The following is a 21770-nucleotide window of genomic DNA, read 5'->3' on the forward strand; positions in this document are numbered from 1 at the left end:
ACGGAGTATATATTTTCACATTGTCCTAATGTATTCTTTATTTATATTATCTAGATTAAAATATGCATTATAAATAAATCAATGCGGTAAATTAAATATAAAAAAAAAATTTTTCTTTTTTTTTATCTTGAAATAGTATAGTTTTCATAGAGAACTTTGTAACTGTCAAGTTACAAAGTATATCCTAATGTAAATTTCTCCATCGCAGCATAAATGTCCCGAGGGTTATGACAGACTGAACTCACTAGAATATATCTCGAGGGACTCAATTACCTACGTTTGCCAACTATGATCACACTAGAGAGAGAGAAAGAGATAAAGAGGACGAGTTATAGTCTCCTGACAGATGGAGAGCATTGAAGGAACTACTCTTGCATATATAGACGAAAACTAGTGAGACTAAAGTTGAAATTAAAGGCCCTAATAAAAGCCGGACTGTGAATATTCAGCAGTTAGCAAAAGTTTAGCTTCCTCTCTTGCTCACGTGTCAGCCGAGACTCCAGACTCTATCTCTGACACATTATACCTCTGCGAATAGTTAAACATATTACATATACATAATTAAACAATAAATGCTTTAACTAATATCACAACGAGTTTACTGGAATTTAAATGTTAATTTACACAACAATGAAACGTCGAATCAATGACCACGATCCATCCTCCTCTGGGTTCTCCTCCTCCTTGCTGATACGGATGCCAATGACGTTGTTCTATCAGCATGACAATAATAGATCAAATACATTCATGAACAAAGGATATTTACTCGGCAAACATGGCCGCATCGATCTCTAATCTCCTATATGATATGATGCTGTGTGTTGTCTGTTATCTCATCATCATCATACTCATCATCCTATTGTTCTCAGTTATTTACTTATTTATTATTAATTAATAAATTTACTATTAGCTTAATGGCACATTAATTATTTAAATATAAATAATCCCATTACTCTATTAATAAAATAACCAACTGCAATAACTCAGAGCATTAAAAACTCATGACTGAAGGTTATTTTTCAACGTCCGATATGTTTTTCTATGGAATAATGTTGCACGCGAACGATGAAAAATATATGAGAAGAAGTAGACGATGAATGTGGTTATTCAAATCCTCTTCCGCATCCACTTCCTCCTCGTTTTTTGGTTTACTCCGACTGTACAATACAGACTCCCTTTTTTTTAAAAAAAAAAAAAAAAACCCACCCCTGAATCCATAACCTCGCGCATTTCTTACCGACCAACGAGCTCTCCTCTTTAACCAGCACACTTTTGCATCCGGGCGTTTCGTAACCCCGGAACGAATTAGCTGTCCGCGAAAGGAGTAAACTCACAAATCTTGGACGTTTATGTAAAAATATATGGATATAGATATGTATGTATATGTGTATTGTAAAGTGGTGTTCGAACGCGTTTCAAATGAGTGCACTCAATGTGAGCGCACATCACCCAAGTCACGTCCTCTCTCTCTTTCTATATAGATGGGATATTTCGCCCGGGAAATACTTCCGCTTCCGCCATAAATCTTTTAACGTGCAGTTTCAGTTGAGCCCCAATTTTCACGAGCCACGCGTTACTGTCGAATCCATTTGTGTGTAGCACTGACCCAACTCGCGTTTTATACCTCGAAAAAAATAAATAAATAAATAAAAATGTTATTTTTTAAATCATTCGTTGCCGTTAAAAAGTACCCGTCGATTTATCGTTTTAATTTAAATAAATATCAATAATAAAAACATAAAAAAATAAAAATATTAATCAATGTATGATATGAATCTGAAGATAATTAAATACTCATAAATTAAATTTGAATTCATCATCAAATATATACAATATTGGTAGTAAACCTTGATTTTATATTATTACAATTAGGATTATTATCGCAATAATAAGTACGATTAAAATTATTACGTAATTTATTTGGTGTTGAAATCAGGAAATATTATATGTCAAAATAAATAATAAAAAATATATATATATATTGATAATTAAAAAAATAAATTTGGCACGTGTCTATCGTCTCGGTCGATTGGGTTGTGGCTGAGTGTTATATATATAAATATATAGATAGATCACGTGGAAAAAAGTGATGATTGGCAGATCGAAGTCACTGGTGGTCTTGCTGGTGCGACTAGTGGCACGGAAAGATAAAGAGCAACTTTATGACAGGGCGACGAGGCAACTGCAAGACACTGGTGTAAGAGAATACCATCAATATTAGGAGTGGGTAAAAGTGCAAGAAAGAAAGGGTTGTGAGTGTGGAAGAGCGCTTTACCAACTCGATATTTCTTAACTCAACATCCATGAATTCACTCAGAAAAGTTATTGTATGGCATCGGCGAAGACGAAACTCAACTACTGGCTCGGATGTCTCGTGTTTTTGTATGACTGGGACTTGTGTAAATAAACTGTACAAGATATATTTTTATTGCTTCTTTCGAGGTTGACTTTAATTAAAAAAATTATTTTTCAATTTTCTAAACAATTATTAAAATAAAATAAAGTAAAATGCAGTTGCCCATTATTACATTGCGGCATTAAGTAGGCAAATGTATTATTTAGATGTGATTAAAGATATTAATCATGCAAGGGTGTGTCGATTAGGAGTAATAGTAATAACAAACGGAGAAAAAAATTACATTAGTTATTTTTTTTAATGCAGGTTGCAGTTTTTTAGCCGTGTCGCAGTCATTTTATTTTATTTCCGAGCTTAATTACATTTAGCAGAATATCTGCATGCGATCAAAGGCTAATTTTATTTATGTCTTATTGAAATAATATTATCCATTATCCTTGGTTCAATTTTTTACCTATTATTCCTTTGGTTTACTTGCGATATCAACTTTTCACTGTGGAAATTTTTTTAAATTAATGTAATTTTTTTAATTAAGATTACAATTCCTGGATGGATTTATAGGCGATTACAAAGTAATTATCAGCTGATGACAGTACAAAATTGCTAAAATACAAATTATTGTTTTTTATTGAAGACTGAAAAAAGTTTGAGGGCTGGCCCGTAGGGTCAACCGTTCGTCATTTTTATTTATTATTATTATTACTATTTGTTATTTTGTTGGCACTCTCATTGATGAAACCTCTTTGCTTTCTTGTCTAATGAAAAAGTATTGTAATGATGAAAATTTTTGACCTCGAGGTTATAATCACGCTTAGGTCGCCTTGAACTCAAAAGTTCTCTGAATTTTAGTTACTTTTTTTATGTTCTTTGCTATTTTTTCCTACAGCCAAGGCCGTAACAAACTAAACTTTTCTTGGAATTCATATTCATTACGATAAAATATTCAAGTACATTAATCATAATTTAGCATTTAAATTTAAAAAAAGAGTCTTTAAAGTTGCTGACTGAAAAACCGATTTATTAAAATAAAAAATGATTAAACGCATCTAAAGATCGGTTAAACAGATGGCCTGGGGATTAGTATCATCATGGCAATGTCACGTTAGGGTGGACAAATGACAGCCGTTTGGTCGTATCCGATCAAAGATATTGTTCATTTAGTCTGTCGACAACAGTACACAATGGGCGATAAGACTGACAAGCTTGCCACACGACACCTGTTATCGTCTACCTCAAAAAAAAAATAAATAAATACATGAGAAAAAAAAAAAACCCTACAGTTAATGATAAATCGTTTAATAAAAATATCAGTGTCCTAAACTGCGTGTCACGGTCCCTTCTGTCTCTATTACACTGTAAAAAGAGCGGTGTTAAAAATGGACTCATTTCAACTCCGCCCGGTGTTAAAATAAAATTACACCGGTGTTAAAAATACCGGTGTTAAATCGGGGTAACCGGTGTAAAAACGGAGTAAAATCGGTGTAAAGGCGGGGTAACCGGTGTAAAAGTAGAGTAAAATCGGTGTAAAGGCGGGGTAACCGGTATAAAAACGGAGTAACATCGGTGTAAAGGCGGGGTAACCGGTGTAAAAGCAGGGTAAACTGCGTCCGCTTGGATTATTAACTTTAAAGATTATAAAACACAAAAAATGTCAGTTCTTTATGAAAATTAATAAAGAATATCATTTTTTAACAAGTATAGTGATCGAGTAAGTAAAAATATTCACTTAGTAAAATATTTTAACACTGGTAAAGGATATCTACACCGGCGGCGGCGTTATTTTAACACCGGTCTAGAATATTTACACCGGTGGCGGCGTTATTTTAACACCGGTCTAGAATATTTACACCGGTGGCGGCGTTATTTTAACACCGGTACAGGATATTTACACCGGTGGCGGCGTTATTTTCACACCGCTTTCAGGGGTAAATTTAACACCGATAATTTTAACACCTACACCTTTTGGACTTACCCCGGTGATTTTTTACAGTGTACATGTCTCGCCCTTTTTTAGTCTATTACAACTTTTATTATTATTATTATTAGGATTTTAGTGCAGTAACTGTATAGAATAGGTTCTGAAATGGGCTCTCACGGTCTATCGATCAGACAGAGCGCGTGCAGTGACATTGAATCCGTGTACCGGCTGACCCACTGAGTATTCTCGAGGCTCTTGCACGGATCGATTATACTCTGGTGGTGTTACGTCGAATGAGGAGTCTAGGTAATCGTCAAGTGTATGTATACTACCACAACATAATAATTATTTAAATATTTAAAATGTTAATGTAAATATCGAGGCATTCTTTAGATTTGTTTAACGCTATTTACTTTTATTTTTTTTTTTTATTGCGCTTTTAATTATATTTTTTATTATTGCGGCCGTCATCGCTGTTTGTTAATGTGAATTTAATGCATACAAGTAGTTACTGTTTGTGTTCATGGACAGGTGAACACGCAAGTAAAGACCTTCTCTCTTAAGCGTCACATATCAAGTGCACATGCGTCTTGTGTTCATAGCTCATGTATAGAACCGTGTTAATATATATATCTACTTGTTAACTAGCTAAATTTAGTTTACGGGCGGTGCTTATATTGAAAAGCAATATTCTATCAAGTAAATATACTACTAAATATAATTTTTTATGGATTTATTTAAATATTTATCGGGGGAATAATTTTTTATATATAACTTTGCTATCATTTCACAAATTTATATGTGGATTTTTAACAGTTCACCGGTTTCTTAATTTAAGGGATTACATAAAAAAATAAATTAAACTTTTATACTAAAAAAATAAATAAAAATCATCAAAGACTTAATTATAAACCATAAAAGTTAATTACTTGCTTAGATTCTGCGTTGTAATTAAAAAATAAAATAATAATTTTGTACTTGTAATATTTTAAGGTTATTAATTTTTAAAAAAACCAAATTAAAATTAAACATTCTTTTGTGAATAATGAGTAACAAGGATTTAAAGTAAATTTATTTTTTTTATACAATCTCAAGTTAAATTAAGAGTGACTTTTAAAATGAAATTTTAAATGCTTTTAATACTCGTAAGTTTAAAATTAAAATTAAAGACTTTTTAAATTTGAAATACTGAAATTAAAGAAACTAAATTTGAATAAAAATATTTACTGACTTTAAAATAAATAATGATTTCCTTAATTTTGTCAGTCGTTAAAATAATGCCATATTAATTATATCGTTGTTAAAATAATTGTAGTAAAGAATCACTTGAATAAAAAAGTAGGTAGTGATCAGTATTTCTCTTGAACATCGCGTGTCTAGCAGTTGAACCAACGTAATAATGATAATGAGAACTTTGTTCGCTTAAAGTGTACCCGAGAATGCAGTCGTTCTCCTTCACCTGGTCTTTATTCAGTTCCCTCTCGACAATGTCGCATCTACTAGTTTATATATACATAGATATTTACATAAGATGTCGTTAATTATATCGTCCAATGCGAACGGAACTGAGATTTTTGCTATACATTATGGTCTTTACTCATTAGCTCTAGCCTATGCATCTTAGACCTAGTAAAGCTAGCAATGTATAGCTTGCCAGTTAAATACTAAGTACATGGAGAGAAATTAACAGTAACAATTGCGATATATTATGGGAATGGTTCCCATATCGTACAGTAACAGATTTTTTTGAAATATCGATTGTAGGAATGGCACCTACATAAATTATGGTAATAATTCTTATGTCATAATGGTAATCGTTACCATATTTATTATAACAGTAACCGAGCTCATAATATATGGTAAAGATTAGCATAATATATAGGTTTTATTTCCATACGCATCTATAAACCGTTACAATGTCAATGAAGGATATATTCTTTCGTGACGACATAGAAACTGTTATCATAATTATACACGGAAAGAATTTTCGTATGAATATTGCCATGTTATTCATTCTAAAAATTACTCTGAATTGAGTAATCTTGGGCCATAACGACTTTTTACTTTCGAATTACGAAATTTTACTCTTTCAGTGAGTAAAAATCAATCAGATTAATTTTTACTCACAATTGCGAGTAAAAATTACACCTAGCGGCTGTCTAAATAAATTCTTTCTAATTCAATTTTTACTCGTAGGTTACGATAAAAAGTTGATGATTCAATTTATAAAATTTATATTGAATTACAATAAAAATTACAATTAATAGGCTGAAATTTCCATAAAAAAAACTAATAACCATCTAATTGCCTTAGAATATGACTTAAAATAAATATTTTGAAAAAGTATATAAAAAAAATTACTCTTATTGTGTTGAAAAAGAAAAGATACAAATTTTTTTTTTAATTTTAAAATAAATATTAAGTTATAGAGAGATACAGAGATCGTCTTTTTTCCAAGCCTACGTTTGTGTGCGTAACATGTAAGTTGTCGCGAGCAAAATAAAAGACATTTAATTGAAGCCAATATTAACCGAAGATTAACGGAGACTACTGAAATATTACCCTGCAGTTTAGAGTAAAAATTACTCCCATAGATAAGAAAATTTATTCGAGTTATAAGCAGTTTTTCATCAAACAGTTAATGGGTTTAAAAGAATGGTATATTGGGGAGTGAAAATTAATAGATTAAGATGAGATATTCACAATAATCGATTAAATATAAGACTTTTAAAAAATTACTCAGCAGTAGAGTAATACATAGTCTTAGCAACGTTAATATTTAAACAAAAAATATTAAATTTAAAACAAAAAATACCAATTTTTTGCAACGGCCCAGGATTACTCGAAATTACAGAGTAATTTTTATCAAAAAATTCTTTCCGTGTAGAAATTGTTTCCTGAATCATGAAAATTTTTTCCAGAAATTATGACCATATATCCCATAGTTCCAAGTAATTATTACCATAACATTATAAGTTGATATTTATAAACGTATACTAGAAATAGGTACCATAATTTTCTCTGTAAGATACAAATGCCACAAAATTGATACTGAATAGAGATAACGAAATGCCCTGACAATTAGTCCTTCTACTGTTTGCTGTACAACACTATTTACTTTATTCAATTACTTTATTGTTCCATCATCTTCAATACCATAACAATAAACAATCTATAGACTCCAAATACAATTGGCTAATAAAATCGTTTCTTTACGATTAATTAAATTTATACAATAGAATTTACTCTATTACATTTTTATTCCTTTAATTAATTCAACGCCTTTGTTGCTTGACGTATTTACAATTTTTTAATTAAATACTAAATAAACTTTGTTTTATTTATATTTAATTTAAAATAAATAATTATGTTTAGTTTAATTTCAAAGGAAAATATAACAATGAAATAATTTTAATTAGATGAAAATTAATGACAGCAGGTTTAAATAATAATAAATTAGTTTGTTTAATTCCGAGTCTGAATTGGCAGACAATTAAATAACTAACAAAATCTATAAATAATCGTGAATTAAAAATTGTTATAAATTAATTAGCGGGATTGAATGGGGTTAGAGTGGATTGAATATTAACTATTATTTAATCAGATGCAGCCAATGGAGATAATATATTGATTGGTTAGTTTTTGAATTTAAATAAAAATCAGTATACTAATAAATGAAAATTATAATCGACAACTAATTAATGATAAAATGATGATTGAATAGACGTAGGTAGTAGGGGAGGTAATAATTAATATTAAAATTGTTTGGTTTAATTAAAATGTATAAACAATATGTAACAATTTGTAATTTAAATAAATAGTGTTGTGATTAGCCGTATTAATACCAAAAATTAAATGTAATTACTCTTGGTGATGTAATTGCAGAGTGATTGAGAGTCCAATTTCGTAAATATACCGTTTGGTTGCTGATTTTGTAAACAGAGTTATCCGACACTAATTTCACACCGCTGGCACGTTTGCTTTATAACATGCTCTCTACACACAACCATACATTTTCTCGATCTACATATCTCTATGCCTATATATTTGGAAAACGCTAGAGCAAATATACGTATTTGGGTTTGAATAATATATTAATATCTGAACACAGACTGGAATTGTGTATTTGTAATTTTAGGCATTGGAATAGTGCACCCTGTGCTGTGGGGTGGGGGAGAGGGAGGAATTGAATAGACGACACAATAATATTTCAATACGACACAGACTAGGTAAGAAAATAAAAAATATAAACAGTAGAGAGATCCAAAAGACAAGAATATAAAAAGATACATTTTTTTTTATGTCTACTTCTTAGTGTCTGTCTCTTTCGATCTTGACTATTTGCGATGCAATTTTCCAGCTGTTTCACAATTTTCTCGGTAACGTTCCCATATTTAGATACTCTGTGATCTATTGGAGGATAGAATAACATCTGTTTACTCTTGTACTTGAATTACTTTGCAGATAAAGAATAAAAATAAAATATAAAATTTTATTTATATTAAATATTTATGATTTTATTTATTGAATTAAAAAAAAAAGGCTGGATAATAAAATTTTTTTGTATCGATGACAATAGATGACGTGACGTGATATCTCGGTGAACGTAAAGTACTGAACGTAAAGGGTGCTGTGAGGAAGGAGGGGGGAGGGGGTTTGTAGAGTTAAGTGAGTAGTGTAGGTGTACCAGGTGCACAGCAGTACCAGGCTGGCACACACGCGTTATTCAGGTTTTTCGACTTTAGATTTCGTGATATCGGTGACGAAGTAGACATGCCGAGTAATCGATCTCGATTTATTTTCCTTTACCAATTCGTTCCATTCGTTGAAATGCCCGGATCGTTTCAAAGGGGATTACACTCTAGAGCAGAGCAAGTGAAAGAGGAATTGAAGAGAGTAAAGAGAGAGGATCGCACACTACCAACAAACGAATGGCAAGTTGTATTACGCGTCGTAAAAGAGATTGGATATCCAACGCTGTCGTTTTATTTTTATACTTTTATTTTTTATTATTCCTTTTTTAGTCGGTTTTATTTTCCTACGTTATACGATTTGAGATAAAAGGATAAATTATTACGATTAGATTGCGAGAAAGACATTTACACCTGGGAAATAAATGCTTCGAGGGTTTTACATTTAAATTCATTCCTTGTTTTATTTATATTATTATCATTATTACCCTTTTTTTCACGACAATATCCCTTTTAATTTATTTTTCATAAATATTTTTGTGTAAACACCATAACCATTTTTTAAATTTAATTAGAAAAATAATAGCTAGTTTTAAATTTTAGTTTAAAAAAAAAAAAACAACAACAACAACATGTATTGGTTTATCTGTTCGGAAACCCGACAAATAAAACTAATAAATTACAGGAAAGAAAAAAAAATTTAACATTTTATTTATTTTATCGATCGTTAAAAGTAATAAAAATGAGCTTTATAAACGAGCCAACAATTCCGGACACCCAGATATATTCTCGTTGAATGATATATGATCGTCGGTTGATCGATTATCGTACGATGGCTCTACTTTCCGAGTGGAAGGAAAGAGTGCAGAAGCAGAGGGAGAGGAAAAAAAAAGCAAAAAAGAAAACCAACGTAAAATACCTTAGCTAAGAAAAAAGAAAGAACTAAAACGGATAAGTATTGGAGCACCGATGAAATACGCGAGTGAAAAGTTTCACGAAGATCGTTCGCCCGAAGTTGGCTCTCGATTCCTTACTAAGAACAGATGGCCATCGCCGTCTGCATGTGACTCTTTCACTTGCTCTCACACACTTAAATCAAATAATAAAATAAAAAATTAAACTTTATTATTAATCCCCCCCCTACTACCCTTTAGAAAAATTAAATAACGTGACACCAATATACAATAATACGCTACTCTAAACGTTTATCCCGTGAGGGCAAAATGTTTTTCTATCATCGCCGTTTGATTTCCATGCACTTTAAGTTGATACCCAAGTGTGCCATTATGCCTTGGAAGAATAAAAAAACATAAATGTAAGCACGGTATAGAGAGAGTAGAAAGAGAGGTTCGAACATGTATTTTCATCCCCAACCAGCATCATGCTCTCCCTCGTGCCCATAAAAGCTTAGGGTGCCTCTTATAAACGCCCGCATAAAATCCCCTGGCTTGATATCGAGCGATACTTGGCTCTATTTTCCCTCTAGTTCCTCAGCTCTGCAACTGGGAAAATAATAAAATAAAAAAAAAGTAGTCAATGGGCTGAGGGAGCAGAGCGTATATTGAGGTATTATAGTCGGTGGTTGTGCGTATCCACCGGCATCACTTAAGAGCTCCGTCACACTCACCCTCCAATTATGAGCATAATTTTTTTTTCTTTTTTTTTCTACTACCACTATACTCTGTATTATTCTTTCATCACGAGCTGAAACAACTGCTGGTGACATGGACATAAATAAAACCTAGATATCTTTAGATCTCGATAATTAGTTTACTCTCGGAAAATATAAATCATTTATTTTTGTTAATTTAATAATTTGTGTCTGACCACTCTGGGATTTAACTACTGGGCAAATAAATAAATACAACCAGAGATAGTAAATATCAGTAATTCCCTAGCTAATGTCAGAAAATATTTGCTTGTATATTTAGTGTCATGTCTGACCATATCGTTGAGTCACTTATTTTAGAATTTAATTTTTGTATAGGGCGACATCTTTCGAGCTTATGAGTTAACTGTTTATTTTATCTACAAAATAGATAAATGACAATAATAAAAAAATTAATAAATAAAAATAAAGTAAAGGAAGGAATAGATGTTGAAGTCGTAATTTTTATCATCAAACTCGATTAAAAAGTACTTGAAAATATGTTGGATAAAAAGGATTTTCTCAGCAGAAATAAAAACCGATCAATTTTCCATTAAGAAAAATTTTAAGTATAAGTAGAAGCAAAAATAAAAATAAAAATAAAAAAAAGTGAACATTAATGAAAGCTACACTTTATCGTTACGACCAGCGAGTTAACAACCGTCTCATTAAAGATCAAAAGGAACAAAAAATCTCAATTACTCTTACCTTACTTTTCGTTAAAAGTACAGGTAACAAAAAAATTTGCTGAAATCTGTTTTTTTTTTTTTCTTTTGCTTTTATTGAATTTTTTTTCGGAATGAGAATAATTAACTGGATGAAATGTTTAAGTGTAATAAACTCGGTGGTAACTGGTTTTCTCCGGGGATGATAATAATAATTATATTTTTTTGCTCTCTCATAACAAGTTGAAAAAATACGGGAATATCTACTGACCGGAAACACATTGTTCATCATATTTATTTTTTATAATCACCATTTTTCCAGTTGGTTACACAAATTTATGTTTTTTTATTCATCCAACAATGTAAATCAGGCATAAAGAGATTTATGTATTGTACGGAATAATTACAGCTCATTCAACAGAAATATTTTTCATTATAATTGTTCCGCATTCTCTTCCTTTCAATTAACGCACTAATTATTTTTGTTAATTAAATATCTTGTGCATATTTGGTTATTTTATTTTTAAAATAGAAATGATGTTATTATTTATAATAGGAATACAAAGACCCGATGAAATAGTATATTGAAAATACTTTTTCTTTCTTTTTTTTTCCAAGTATTCTTTACAGAGTCCAATTATTATTTATTTATTTATTTATTTTTATAGCTTAAAGCGTTTCTGGGCTTTTTTATATCATCAAAGATACGTCAGAGCTTTGACGTAACAGAATCAAGGAATAAATAACATTATTATTAAATGTAAAAATAACTCGTTATTTGAACATGAAAATTGTTAAAAAAAAAAGTATTATTATTATCGTAACAACTATTATATTTATTTATTGTAATTGATTGAAAATATTAGCAATTAATATCGGAAACTGCGTCAGACAATAAAAATTTATATTTCGCCCGAGGTATAAATTTCCAAAACAAGTGTGTTGATTTATATTTCAGTGTAACTGGATTTACAGTAAAATAAAAAAATAAAAAAAAACAAATAACTAAAGTCTGATTGTCATCCGTAGGAAAGTAAACTTTCTTGTTGGGGATTAAAAAAGTCTTGGGGAGGTTGCGGTAAGCTCGTTTCGATTCTAGAAGAAGCTCACGACTGATCCTATTACTGCAACAACTTTCCAGTCGTTCATTCTCGAGTAAAAAAATAAAAGAACATAGATCAAATAAAAAAGATACTTAAAATTTTTTTTTCGTCTTAAGTTTAGTGTCTAGATGTTGCGATCAAAAGCTTTCCTCAGTCACTTTTTTATACCACAAATTGTTAAATCCGATGTCTTCTCGATGTCACGTTAAAGAATTTTTATCAACCTTTGGGTATTTACGTCATCTCGGTAACAAGTTAATAACAAAAATAATAAATAAAAAAAAATCAGTTAACTAAAAATACCACACGATACTTTTATTTATACAGCCGACGTCGATAACCTTTTGGTTTAATAAAAAGACACATCGTGAAAAATTGTCAGGTTTACTCAAACATTATACAGTTTAAAGTAAACTCTTTTTGAGCGCTTAAATGTCAACATTAATTTGACCTTTAAATTTAATATTATTGTTAATATATTTATTTATTTATTAGATAAAATATTTAAAAATGTTTGGGAATACTCGTCTTGAGAGCAAAGAGAGCAGTAGTTTGTTTGTGTTATTTTTATAAAAGTTACTCGAGAGCTTTTTTAAAGGTTAATATAGTTGACGACGATAACATCAACTTTTACGAGTCCATTTGACGCAACGACGTCACTTACTTTTTATGCTGATACGCCCGAGTTTTGAAACAATGAAAAAGGTTTATTGACAAAAAGACGCCAAATTGCATCAACTAAGTTATTGTTCTTTTACTTTTCTTAATAGCTGTCTTACAAAAAAAAAATACATACATAAAATATACAACAATGTGATGTATAATACAAGGAATAGCCAAAGAGTTGAAAAAATTTATTAAAGATGACTAAGCATTTTGAAAGTTTAATATGAGACGTGTTGGTTATAGCTCTTACCGATAATAGAACCGACACTCGACACTCGATTAACCTCCTACCATTGAATTGACTAATATTTACCCAAAGTGTACATCACAAGTAGTAATCGAGGGTCTTGCTCTTCTCAGTAACCGTGTACCTTGATTATGCAATTCTAGAAGCTAAGAGTCTTCCTGCCTGACTCTACTACCGCCATCCGACGTCACCCATCACTCCTCATTCCTCAACCCTCGTCCGGCCCTTGAGCTTTACGCTTTGAGCCCCAGCCCCTAAACAACAACAACAGCAGCAGCAGCAACAACAAGTGTTGACAGTCTTTCGAGTACAAGATTCAAGTTGAGCCTTTTGTTTGGTTTTGTATTTATATTTTTAAAATATTTTTTTGTTCATCATAACGACGTCTTTGTCCTCGTGACAGTTGGGGCGACGTGCAACAAAAGCCCTCGGGTATTGCTTTCATCGGTTTCTCAAGGGTCGAAACACCAACACCAACACCAACACCAACACCAATACCGACACAACGCCTGGATGCAGCCAGCCTCCCTTGATTCCGGTGGATTCTAAAGTAATTACCGACTAAACCCAACGGCGAACCGAATCTCATTAGTCTATCAATCAATTTCCGCTTGAGAATCTCTAGATACGGATGAGAAATTGACGACCATGTCTCTGATTATATCATCTATATATTCACATACATGTATACACTTGACGTAAATCCACTAATTCTGCTACATTAGTGATAATTATAATCCCTTAATTTATTTTTAATTATTAGTTGATTATATATAATTAATTAATAAAATAAAAAGGAGGCGGTTATAAAATAAAAGAGCGCATGAGAGTGAATGAAAAATAAATAATAATAAATAAAGAAAAAAAAAAAGGTGATGCGAAATAAAATGAAAGAGCGAGAGGTAGTCCGAGAGCCAGAGGGATAGAGTCTGCTGTGTGCCAAATAGGGTGAAGCTAACGATAAATTACGGCTGTTACCACGAGTTATACACAGAACCGCGCATATGTTCGAGGCTCTTTTGAAGTCAAACCACACTGGAAAATTATTATGGATAATTAACGGTCATAACGACAATAATGTATAGCTTAGCATGTTATATTACCATGAGTTGTCTGCACATAAAACTTTGTTTTTATTATTATTTTTTCTCTTATAAAATCTTCAAAGTAATTATTAAATATTAATAAGCTAATTACTCTTGGGTTTTATAATTTTCCTCATTTCCTCCTTAATATTCCAAAGTACATATACATTTTATGACATTTAAAATTAATTAACTTATTTTATAAAAAGAATAAAACCTGGGTTTTAATAGATTTTTTTATTTTAAATACTTGGCCAATGCCTCATCGTTCCTTACCGTGGCTCGACGACAAAACTAATTAAACTACTTCATTAGAAAAAAATTAAGATTCTCCACAAATTCCTTTCACTATTAAATCTACTGACAACTTAATATTCTTTCTCTTATTTCCTATTGTCCATTCATTCTTACAGCAGCCCCATAGCCCACGAGCAACTTTGATTAAAATTTTTACGCTGTCGATAATAAAAAACATCAACTTGATGATAGCAGTATATACTGTTCTATTTATTTTTTCTTTTTTGATATTAAAAAAAAAAAGAATTACGCTGATTAATTTTTGAATTTTATTATTTAAAGAATTATTGAGCTGAAGACTAGTTGGATTGAAAGAGATAAATTTGATGGTACCAGGGTTCTATAAAAAAACAGTAAAGTATAAATTAGTCAGAGTGGGCAGTAGCCTTTGGAGTTGGGACTTTAGCTATTGCAACGTAGCTTATTGGTCGATGGGAAATGCTCGGTAAGCGTTTCTTAATGTGATCGTTAAGCAGCTTACTTTACGACAGTCCACGTCCGTACGTGTGGTGTGAGTTAGTAGGACGTGGGCACTTAACTCTTCGATGTTTAAATTACTGAGCTTAAGTAAAAGCATTTTTTTTTTTTTTTTTTTAATTTTAATCGGTGATTTTTATTACACTCTCATCTGCTTTTATTAAATTATAATTGATAATTTTTTAAATTTTTTATGTTACAGGGCTGCAGGTGGTAGCATGTTGGGCGACGTTAATATTTCAGCAATACTAGATTCATTTTCAGTTAGTTATGATAAAAGAGTAAGGCCGAATTATGGAGGTGAGTAATTTTTTTATTAATTCCATTAGTCATTCATTTCACAAATTAATTCAAAATTGTATCTTTAAAATTAAAATTTTTCAAATATTTGTAAATAAAAATTTATTAATTATAGATAAAGTTTTAAAGATACTGTATAATTAAACTCATCCAATTGGCATCAAAATTTAATTAAAAAAAAAAAATTATAATCACTCATTATTAATTCATTGAGATAAAATTTTTAGGTGCATTGTAGGCAGTCAACCCAATAAACTCAAGTGATATTCAAGAAAATAGATCTTATAATAATTTAAAAAAAAAAAAAAAAAAAAATACAATCCGTACGTTGATTACAAGTCGAAAAAAGGGAACGAGTGTGGGAGTAAATGAGTGTAGATGAAAGAAAGAAGAAAGTATAAGTGTAGAGTAACCGAGATACTTCAAGTCATGATGCCATGTCGAGAATAAATAAATGATGGCAATTTCTTCCGTCGCCATTCCGGCATAAAGACTGTCTCCACAGTGCCCTACTCACCGAGTTTTGAATCGTTCCACTGCACATTATTTATTGATTCCCCTCCTTCCTATCATATAAAACTCTCTACATTATTTCTTGTTTTATTTTATATTTTTTTTATTTGTCTTTCTCTCCCTTACTCTATCCCATATACTTTATTTCCGTTTATCCGGGGTTGTAAAGCTCCATCAACGTATCTTTAAACGTTCTTCGGATTCGGGGCAATCTTCTTTCAAAAGTTTATGACGTATAAATACTAAATAATGCTATACTGCTGTATCATACTTTTTAAACAAGATAAATTCATCAAAATATAAAATTATAGCAATACTCAAAAAATATATATAAAAATATATATAATATTGTTATTATTGTTATCAAAGTATTTTGTCTTAACTCTTCAAAGTTTTATTTTTATCGTTGGTTTTTTTTTTTTTTTACTTTTATTTTGTCTTCCTGAGGGCAAGTAGAGAACCGCGATAGGACGAGGAGGAAGACGACTTCCTGTTAGCTTCCATTGTCCGAAGTATATAACGGAAAGGCGAGGTCGATAGTACAATAATCGTATCGAAATAAGACCGTCTCGAAGGTCGAGTTGGAGACCAGAGCAATGCTCCAATTGTACGTGTGATTGTCAGGAATTTTTCTCTTTCTCCCTCTCTCTCTTGGTGCTTTTTTTTATTATTTATTCTTTTTTTACTTTTATTGTTTTTTTTTTTTGCCATTGAGAGTTCGAACAAGTGAAAGAGATAGAAAAATAAAGAATGACAAGGGCCAGCAATAAACGGCAGACTTGCAATTGCTGGTGTTGAGTGTTCATCGATTGATGCCTTTGATGTTTTTTGTTTTCTTTTGTTTTATTATTTTTTTTTTCTTTCTATATTTGTATTGGTAGTTTATAGTGCTTAGGGATGTTTTCGGTTTATTTTTTGTACTTAAATAAATGACTAACCATCAATAATCTTAAATTGAAATATAAATAAAAAAAAAAAAAAATTAGTAAGAAAAATTGTTGATTGGAGTATAGCAAAATTTATTTAAACGACTAAAGAGAGTGAGTGAATATTGAACAAACACAAAGTAAACGTTTAATTGAAAGGTGCAAAGGGGAATGTATCAATAACTGGTCAGCCTGTTCAAAGTGATTCCAGGAATAGCCAATGGGTTAATGGCATCTCTGACCCCTTGACTGTGATCCACTTTCGGTCCTCTATATAACTCGGGCTCAATACTATCTGTCGGTCTTTCTCTCTTAAAACCGAGGCATTGTCACCTTTACAAACAGAATCATTCAGCTGTGGCGACAGCGGTCGCAGAGAAGTCAAATTTTCGGGACACCTCGCCGGCGTTAGGGCGGGGCTTTGGCTTTCGGTAAAACACCGATCGATGTTGGGACGTCGAGAGTTGCCACGGGTTACCGTTAATAGTATCTTCTGGTCCTGGTCCAAACCCAACACACACACATACACACATACAATCAAATATATATATACTATCTTGTCATCCATTTCTTTTATTTTCTTAACCATAATTACCAACATCAACTCCATTTATTCCCGTCTCGTCCACTGAATTTTTTCTCCAACTAAAGATTTATCTTTTTTATTTTAATAAATTACGTAAAAAAAATTTAGCAAAAAAAATAGAGCTATACATTATCAAGAATATGTTGACGATCAGTACGAAATGACGAGAGAATTTTAAAATAAATAATATTTTTATGTTAAAATGTTGACTCGACCCAGATACATATCGAATCTCGAATTTGTAAAAATCACGGTATTGATGTCGGTATTGAACATCAAGGCACATTTATATCTGGATCTATAGAGACATACGGCTACTCAGACTTTAGATTCAATCGCCAACTTTTCACTTTCCGGTCACGATCGCCAAAGAACGATGACTGGTCTTATTTTTTACCAACATATTCAATGTAGCTATATGTATATAAAAGATTTTTTTTCCGTCATTTCTATTCCCTTAGTCTTTTTTTTATGGATTTTTTTTTTTATATATGTGTGCGAATGTTGTATCAGTCTCTCTTTCAAATGTCGCCCTACGGGACGTGATTCTCGGCGATGGGTTTTCCAGAAGCCAATCCCCAGACAAGAGATATTACTATGGCAACGTATCGCGTCCTTAAAAGGATTTACTTGGTAGTAGAGGGATGAGGTCAAAAGTACAATTTACAGCAAATAGCTGACCCAATCGTGACAGTCTATTGCTAAGCTTCGATAAACTATTTTTCAGTACATACCCAAAATGATAATCTGTTTTTTTAATTGCCTCGCGAGGTATTTACATTTTTTTTAATTGAGCTCGCGGATTAATATCAAAGGTCACTGAAGTAGGGTAATCGAAAACAATGAATACTGAATACATATTTTTGGATAATTGTTTTATTTTTAACTGTCAATTAATACTTTTTTTCTTATATTTTTTTATGAAGATCAACTTATAAAGCTTTATAAATATATTGTAAGAAAATGACTTGCAGTAGGGTCGGAACATAAATTTTTATGAGTAGATAGGTTAAAACATTAAGAGAGACGTGTATCGATTGAGATAGCTATCTAATATATGTACATAAAAGCTCAAGGATTTGATTAAGTATCGGCAAAGAATGTGGTCAGACGCAAGCTGAAAGGGAAAAAACCGGAGAAAGAATGAGAGAGTGCAGTGCGGAAAGATGCAAGCATTCAATTTTCAATCTTCTGGTTGAAAATGTAAAAAAAAAAAATAATATCAGCAGCATGCGCTTGATGCTTCTCAATCTTATTTCCTCGCGTTATTTAACCTATGCTTCTTTGAATTTTATACTATCGATAAAAAGTTTTATTGAATAAAGTTAAATAAAGTAACAACGAATAACGAATAAATTCAATTGATACATTAAAGAAATGAATTTAAATAAAATATCCTTACAAGTATACAGTTTTTCTCCACAAAATTTGTTTTATAAATTTTCTACAGCCAATAATTGAACAAACTTAATTTTAAAAACAAATAATTCATTAGTGTATATATATATTTAATTTATTGAACTAAATAAATATATGACAATCTGGATGGAAAAATAAATAATTACACGTTAAATTTGTTAAATATACTCGTATGACAAAGTAAAAAATTAATGATTGAACACAAATATATGAATAATTTAAAAAAAAACTTGTAAAAGTGGGTGATCAGATCAACATGAATGCTATTATCAACTCGAATTAAATTCAATAATGAAAGTATTAATTTTCCGCAACGTTGGGGTAATTTAATTAACAACCATTACACTACACACGCACACGCACGCACACATACTAATTTAAATGCGGCATATATAAATTTAAATATATGTAAATAAATTGACCTGATAAAAAAGCGATACATTTTATTAACCCGACGATAACTGATAAACATCATCGAGGAAAATATTGTGTACCAACATTCGACTAAAATAACTTACACAATATAAATATAAATATAAATATAAATGTATGTATATATATAGGAAAAGTTACATGACCAAGCTAGTGCTGGTTTGCCAGAGTGTGGGAAGTAGTGAAAAGTGGATAAAAATTAATCGTTAGCGAACATGGAGTTGCAACAAATATCAATCAACTAAAATGACCATACCCGATGTACAACGCTGTAGCATATCAGCACTCATCCGTTATATAACGGTACCGACGAGCCAGCCAGTCACCCATAGTCCGGATAGTACCGATGCTTGGGGGACTACTCGCAATATCATGAAATACGAGCCCCCTGAGTAACATACGTCACGTATAGGTTGAAGGGTCACGGGTATATGTTCGGACTAAAATGTACAATGTTGCTACTCAACCAGGGGTAAAGGGAGTAATGTATTGCTACAATACATACACTGAATATATATATATATATATATATATATATATATATATATAGGCTGCACTCTGCACTACATGCTAGTGTGTTGTGTGAAGCACAAAGATGTTAAGGGAGTCACTCCCCGGTACTCTATTACTAATATTGTTGCTCTTGTTATTGTTGTTTACATGCTACGAAAGTTTGTTTGTACATTGGTCTATATTTTTACTTTAATTAATGTTACTATTATTATTATTATATTGATATTTGTGGGAAAGTGTTGGGAAAAAAAATAAAAGCTTACTTTTGGACTCTATTATTATTATTATTTGGTATTTGTTGCGTGAGTTTTCTCACTTTAACGCCCCTGATTCAGTAAATTATTTTGAAAGAAGATTGAAAATGATAAATATGACTCAGAAGTATCTCAGTTAATGTGTTGGTGTGATTTAAATGATAATCCGATGGACATTACGGCATCTGGTTATCATATAAAAGTGTGTTTAATATAAATTTAATTCGCCGGCCATTTTGGTGTGCTGTCACATAGTTCTGGTTTATCGATAGCGTAAAGTAGATACGAGAAAACGTACGCTAACCCGTGGTACACCAGATGACAGACTACGCTGTACTATGATTGTATTATATTGAAAAGTCATTATCATTTGACTGATTTATCGAGCCAATAAATTTCAATAAAATTATTAATATCTAACTAGGTTGACTAATCATTTTAAATTACCACATAAGTCTCATTATTGTTCAATTTTATTCTAAATTTGTTTTTTTTTTTACCTTTTTTTATCGATATGGACAATTATAAAAAGTGAAAAAAATAAAGAATATATTTATTGATAAATAAAGATCGTAGAGCATTGTGATTGGTTATTTCGGCCAGCTAGGCCGACTCAGTTTTAATAACCTTAATTTCAGGTCCGCCTGTCGAGGTCGGTGTCACCATGTACGTCTTGAGTATCAGCTCGCTATCAGAAGTCAAAATGGTACTACCTTAGGTCTTCTTATACAAAAAAATATATATACAACCGCCGAATTAGTTATCACTCGTTTTTTTTACTCAAGTTTGATGATTTTTTTTTTTTTTTTCTAAGATTTTACAATTAATTTATCCGATAATTTTCGTAACTAATTTTCTGTAAAATGGTTTAATAAGACTCTATATAATTTTTTGACAAAGTTATCAACCGGTTGCAGAGCTACAGTAGTTTGAATTTTCATAATGAAAATATATAAATTAATAATGACCAAAAATTGGTTTTATTGATATGTTTGTATATTTTTTTAAAGTTTATAAAAAAAAAATCATCGAGCTACAAACTTTAGTTATCACTAATCCCACAGACCCAAATATGTATTTTTTCTTTATTTTTTAAAGATGAACTTCAGGATTATAAAAAAAACCGTTTAAATTTTACCTCAACCTAATATTTATCTCGTTTTGAATCCCCAACAAAACCAATCTCCTGAATCATTTTCTCGGTAAATTTTAGATTAAATAATTTATTGTCATTACTCCCATAAGGGAGACCGGGGCACGACCACCAGCCGAAGCTGCTAATTATTTTTCGAGGCTTTTGGTCGATCTCGAAAACATTGATCATAATTTTATTTTTTGACAAATGTATGAGGGAATTCATCGTGCCCCGGTCTTCTCTGCATAATTTAAAATTTATTTGACTTTTTTGAAATTTCCATATTTATTTTCTCCCGTCCAAGTCTCGTGGTTCTAATGGGAAACGTCAGTAGTAAATCAGTAAATTTGAGCTCTGGAATTAATAAAAGTAATATTTACTATCGAAAAAGGTAAAATAATAAATAATTTATCGTTTTTAGCCAGTGGGTAGCATTTAGTTTGATTAGGAGCTGGGATTTTGTTATTTTTGTTTTATTAGTCTGTCGGATATTGACGTATAGTGGATTGTACGTCGACGAGGATGTAGTAGAGTCACGG

The 21770-nt window shown here is 31.2% G+C and overlaps 1 protein-coding gene and 1 long non-coding RNA gene across 23 annotated transcripts in view; one reads left to right on the forward strand and one right to left on the reverse strand.

Annotated features, from left to right (window-relative positions):
- LOC130673039 (uncharacterized) overlaps nt 1-21770 on the reverse strand; it is a 154905-nt gene that overhangs the window by 87586 nt on the left and 45549 nt on the right. The window lies entirely within an intron of this gene.
- Nucleotides 1-21770, forward strand: part of LOC130673034 (gamma-aminobutyric acid receptor subunit beta) — an 81007-nt gene that overhangs the window by 20016 nt on the left and 39221 nt on the right. For 11 of the 20 annotated variants that reach the window (XM_057477893.1, XM_057477907.1, XM_057477896.1 and 8 more), the window contains exons 2-3: nt 15356-15453; nt 20735-20802. In XM_057477893.1, the coding sequence (XP_057333876.1) occupies nt 15356-15453; nt 20735-20802 (166 nt within the window). Of the gene's footprint in view, nt 1-4950; nt 4974-15355; nt 15454-20734; nt 20803-21770 lie in introns of those variants that run through there. The other 9 variants (XM_057477895.1, XM_057477902.1, XM_057477905.1 and 6 more) reach the window with 4 other exon arrangements.

The sequence above is a fragment of the Microplitis mediator genome, chromosome 8 (genome assembly GCF_029852145.1).
Source record: "Microplitis mediator isolate UGA2020A chromosome 8, iyMicMedi2.1, whole genome shotgun sequence".
Taxonomy (NCBI): domain Eukaryota; kingdom Metazoa; phylum Arthropoda; class Insecta; order Hymenoptera; family Braconidae; genus Microplitis; species Microplitis mediator.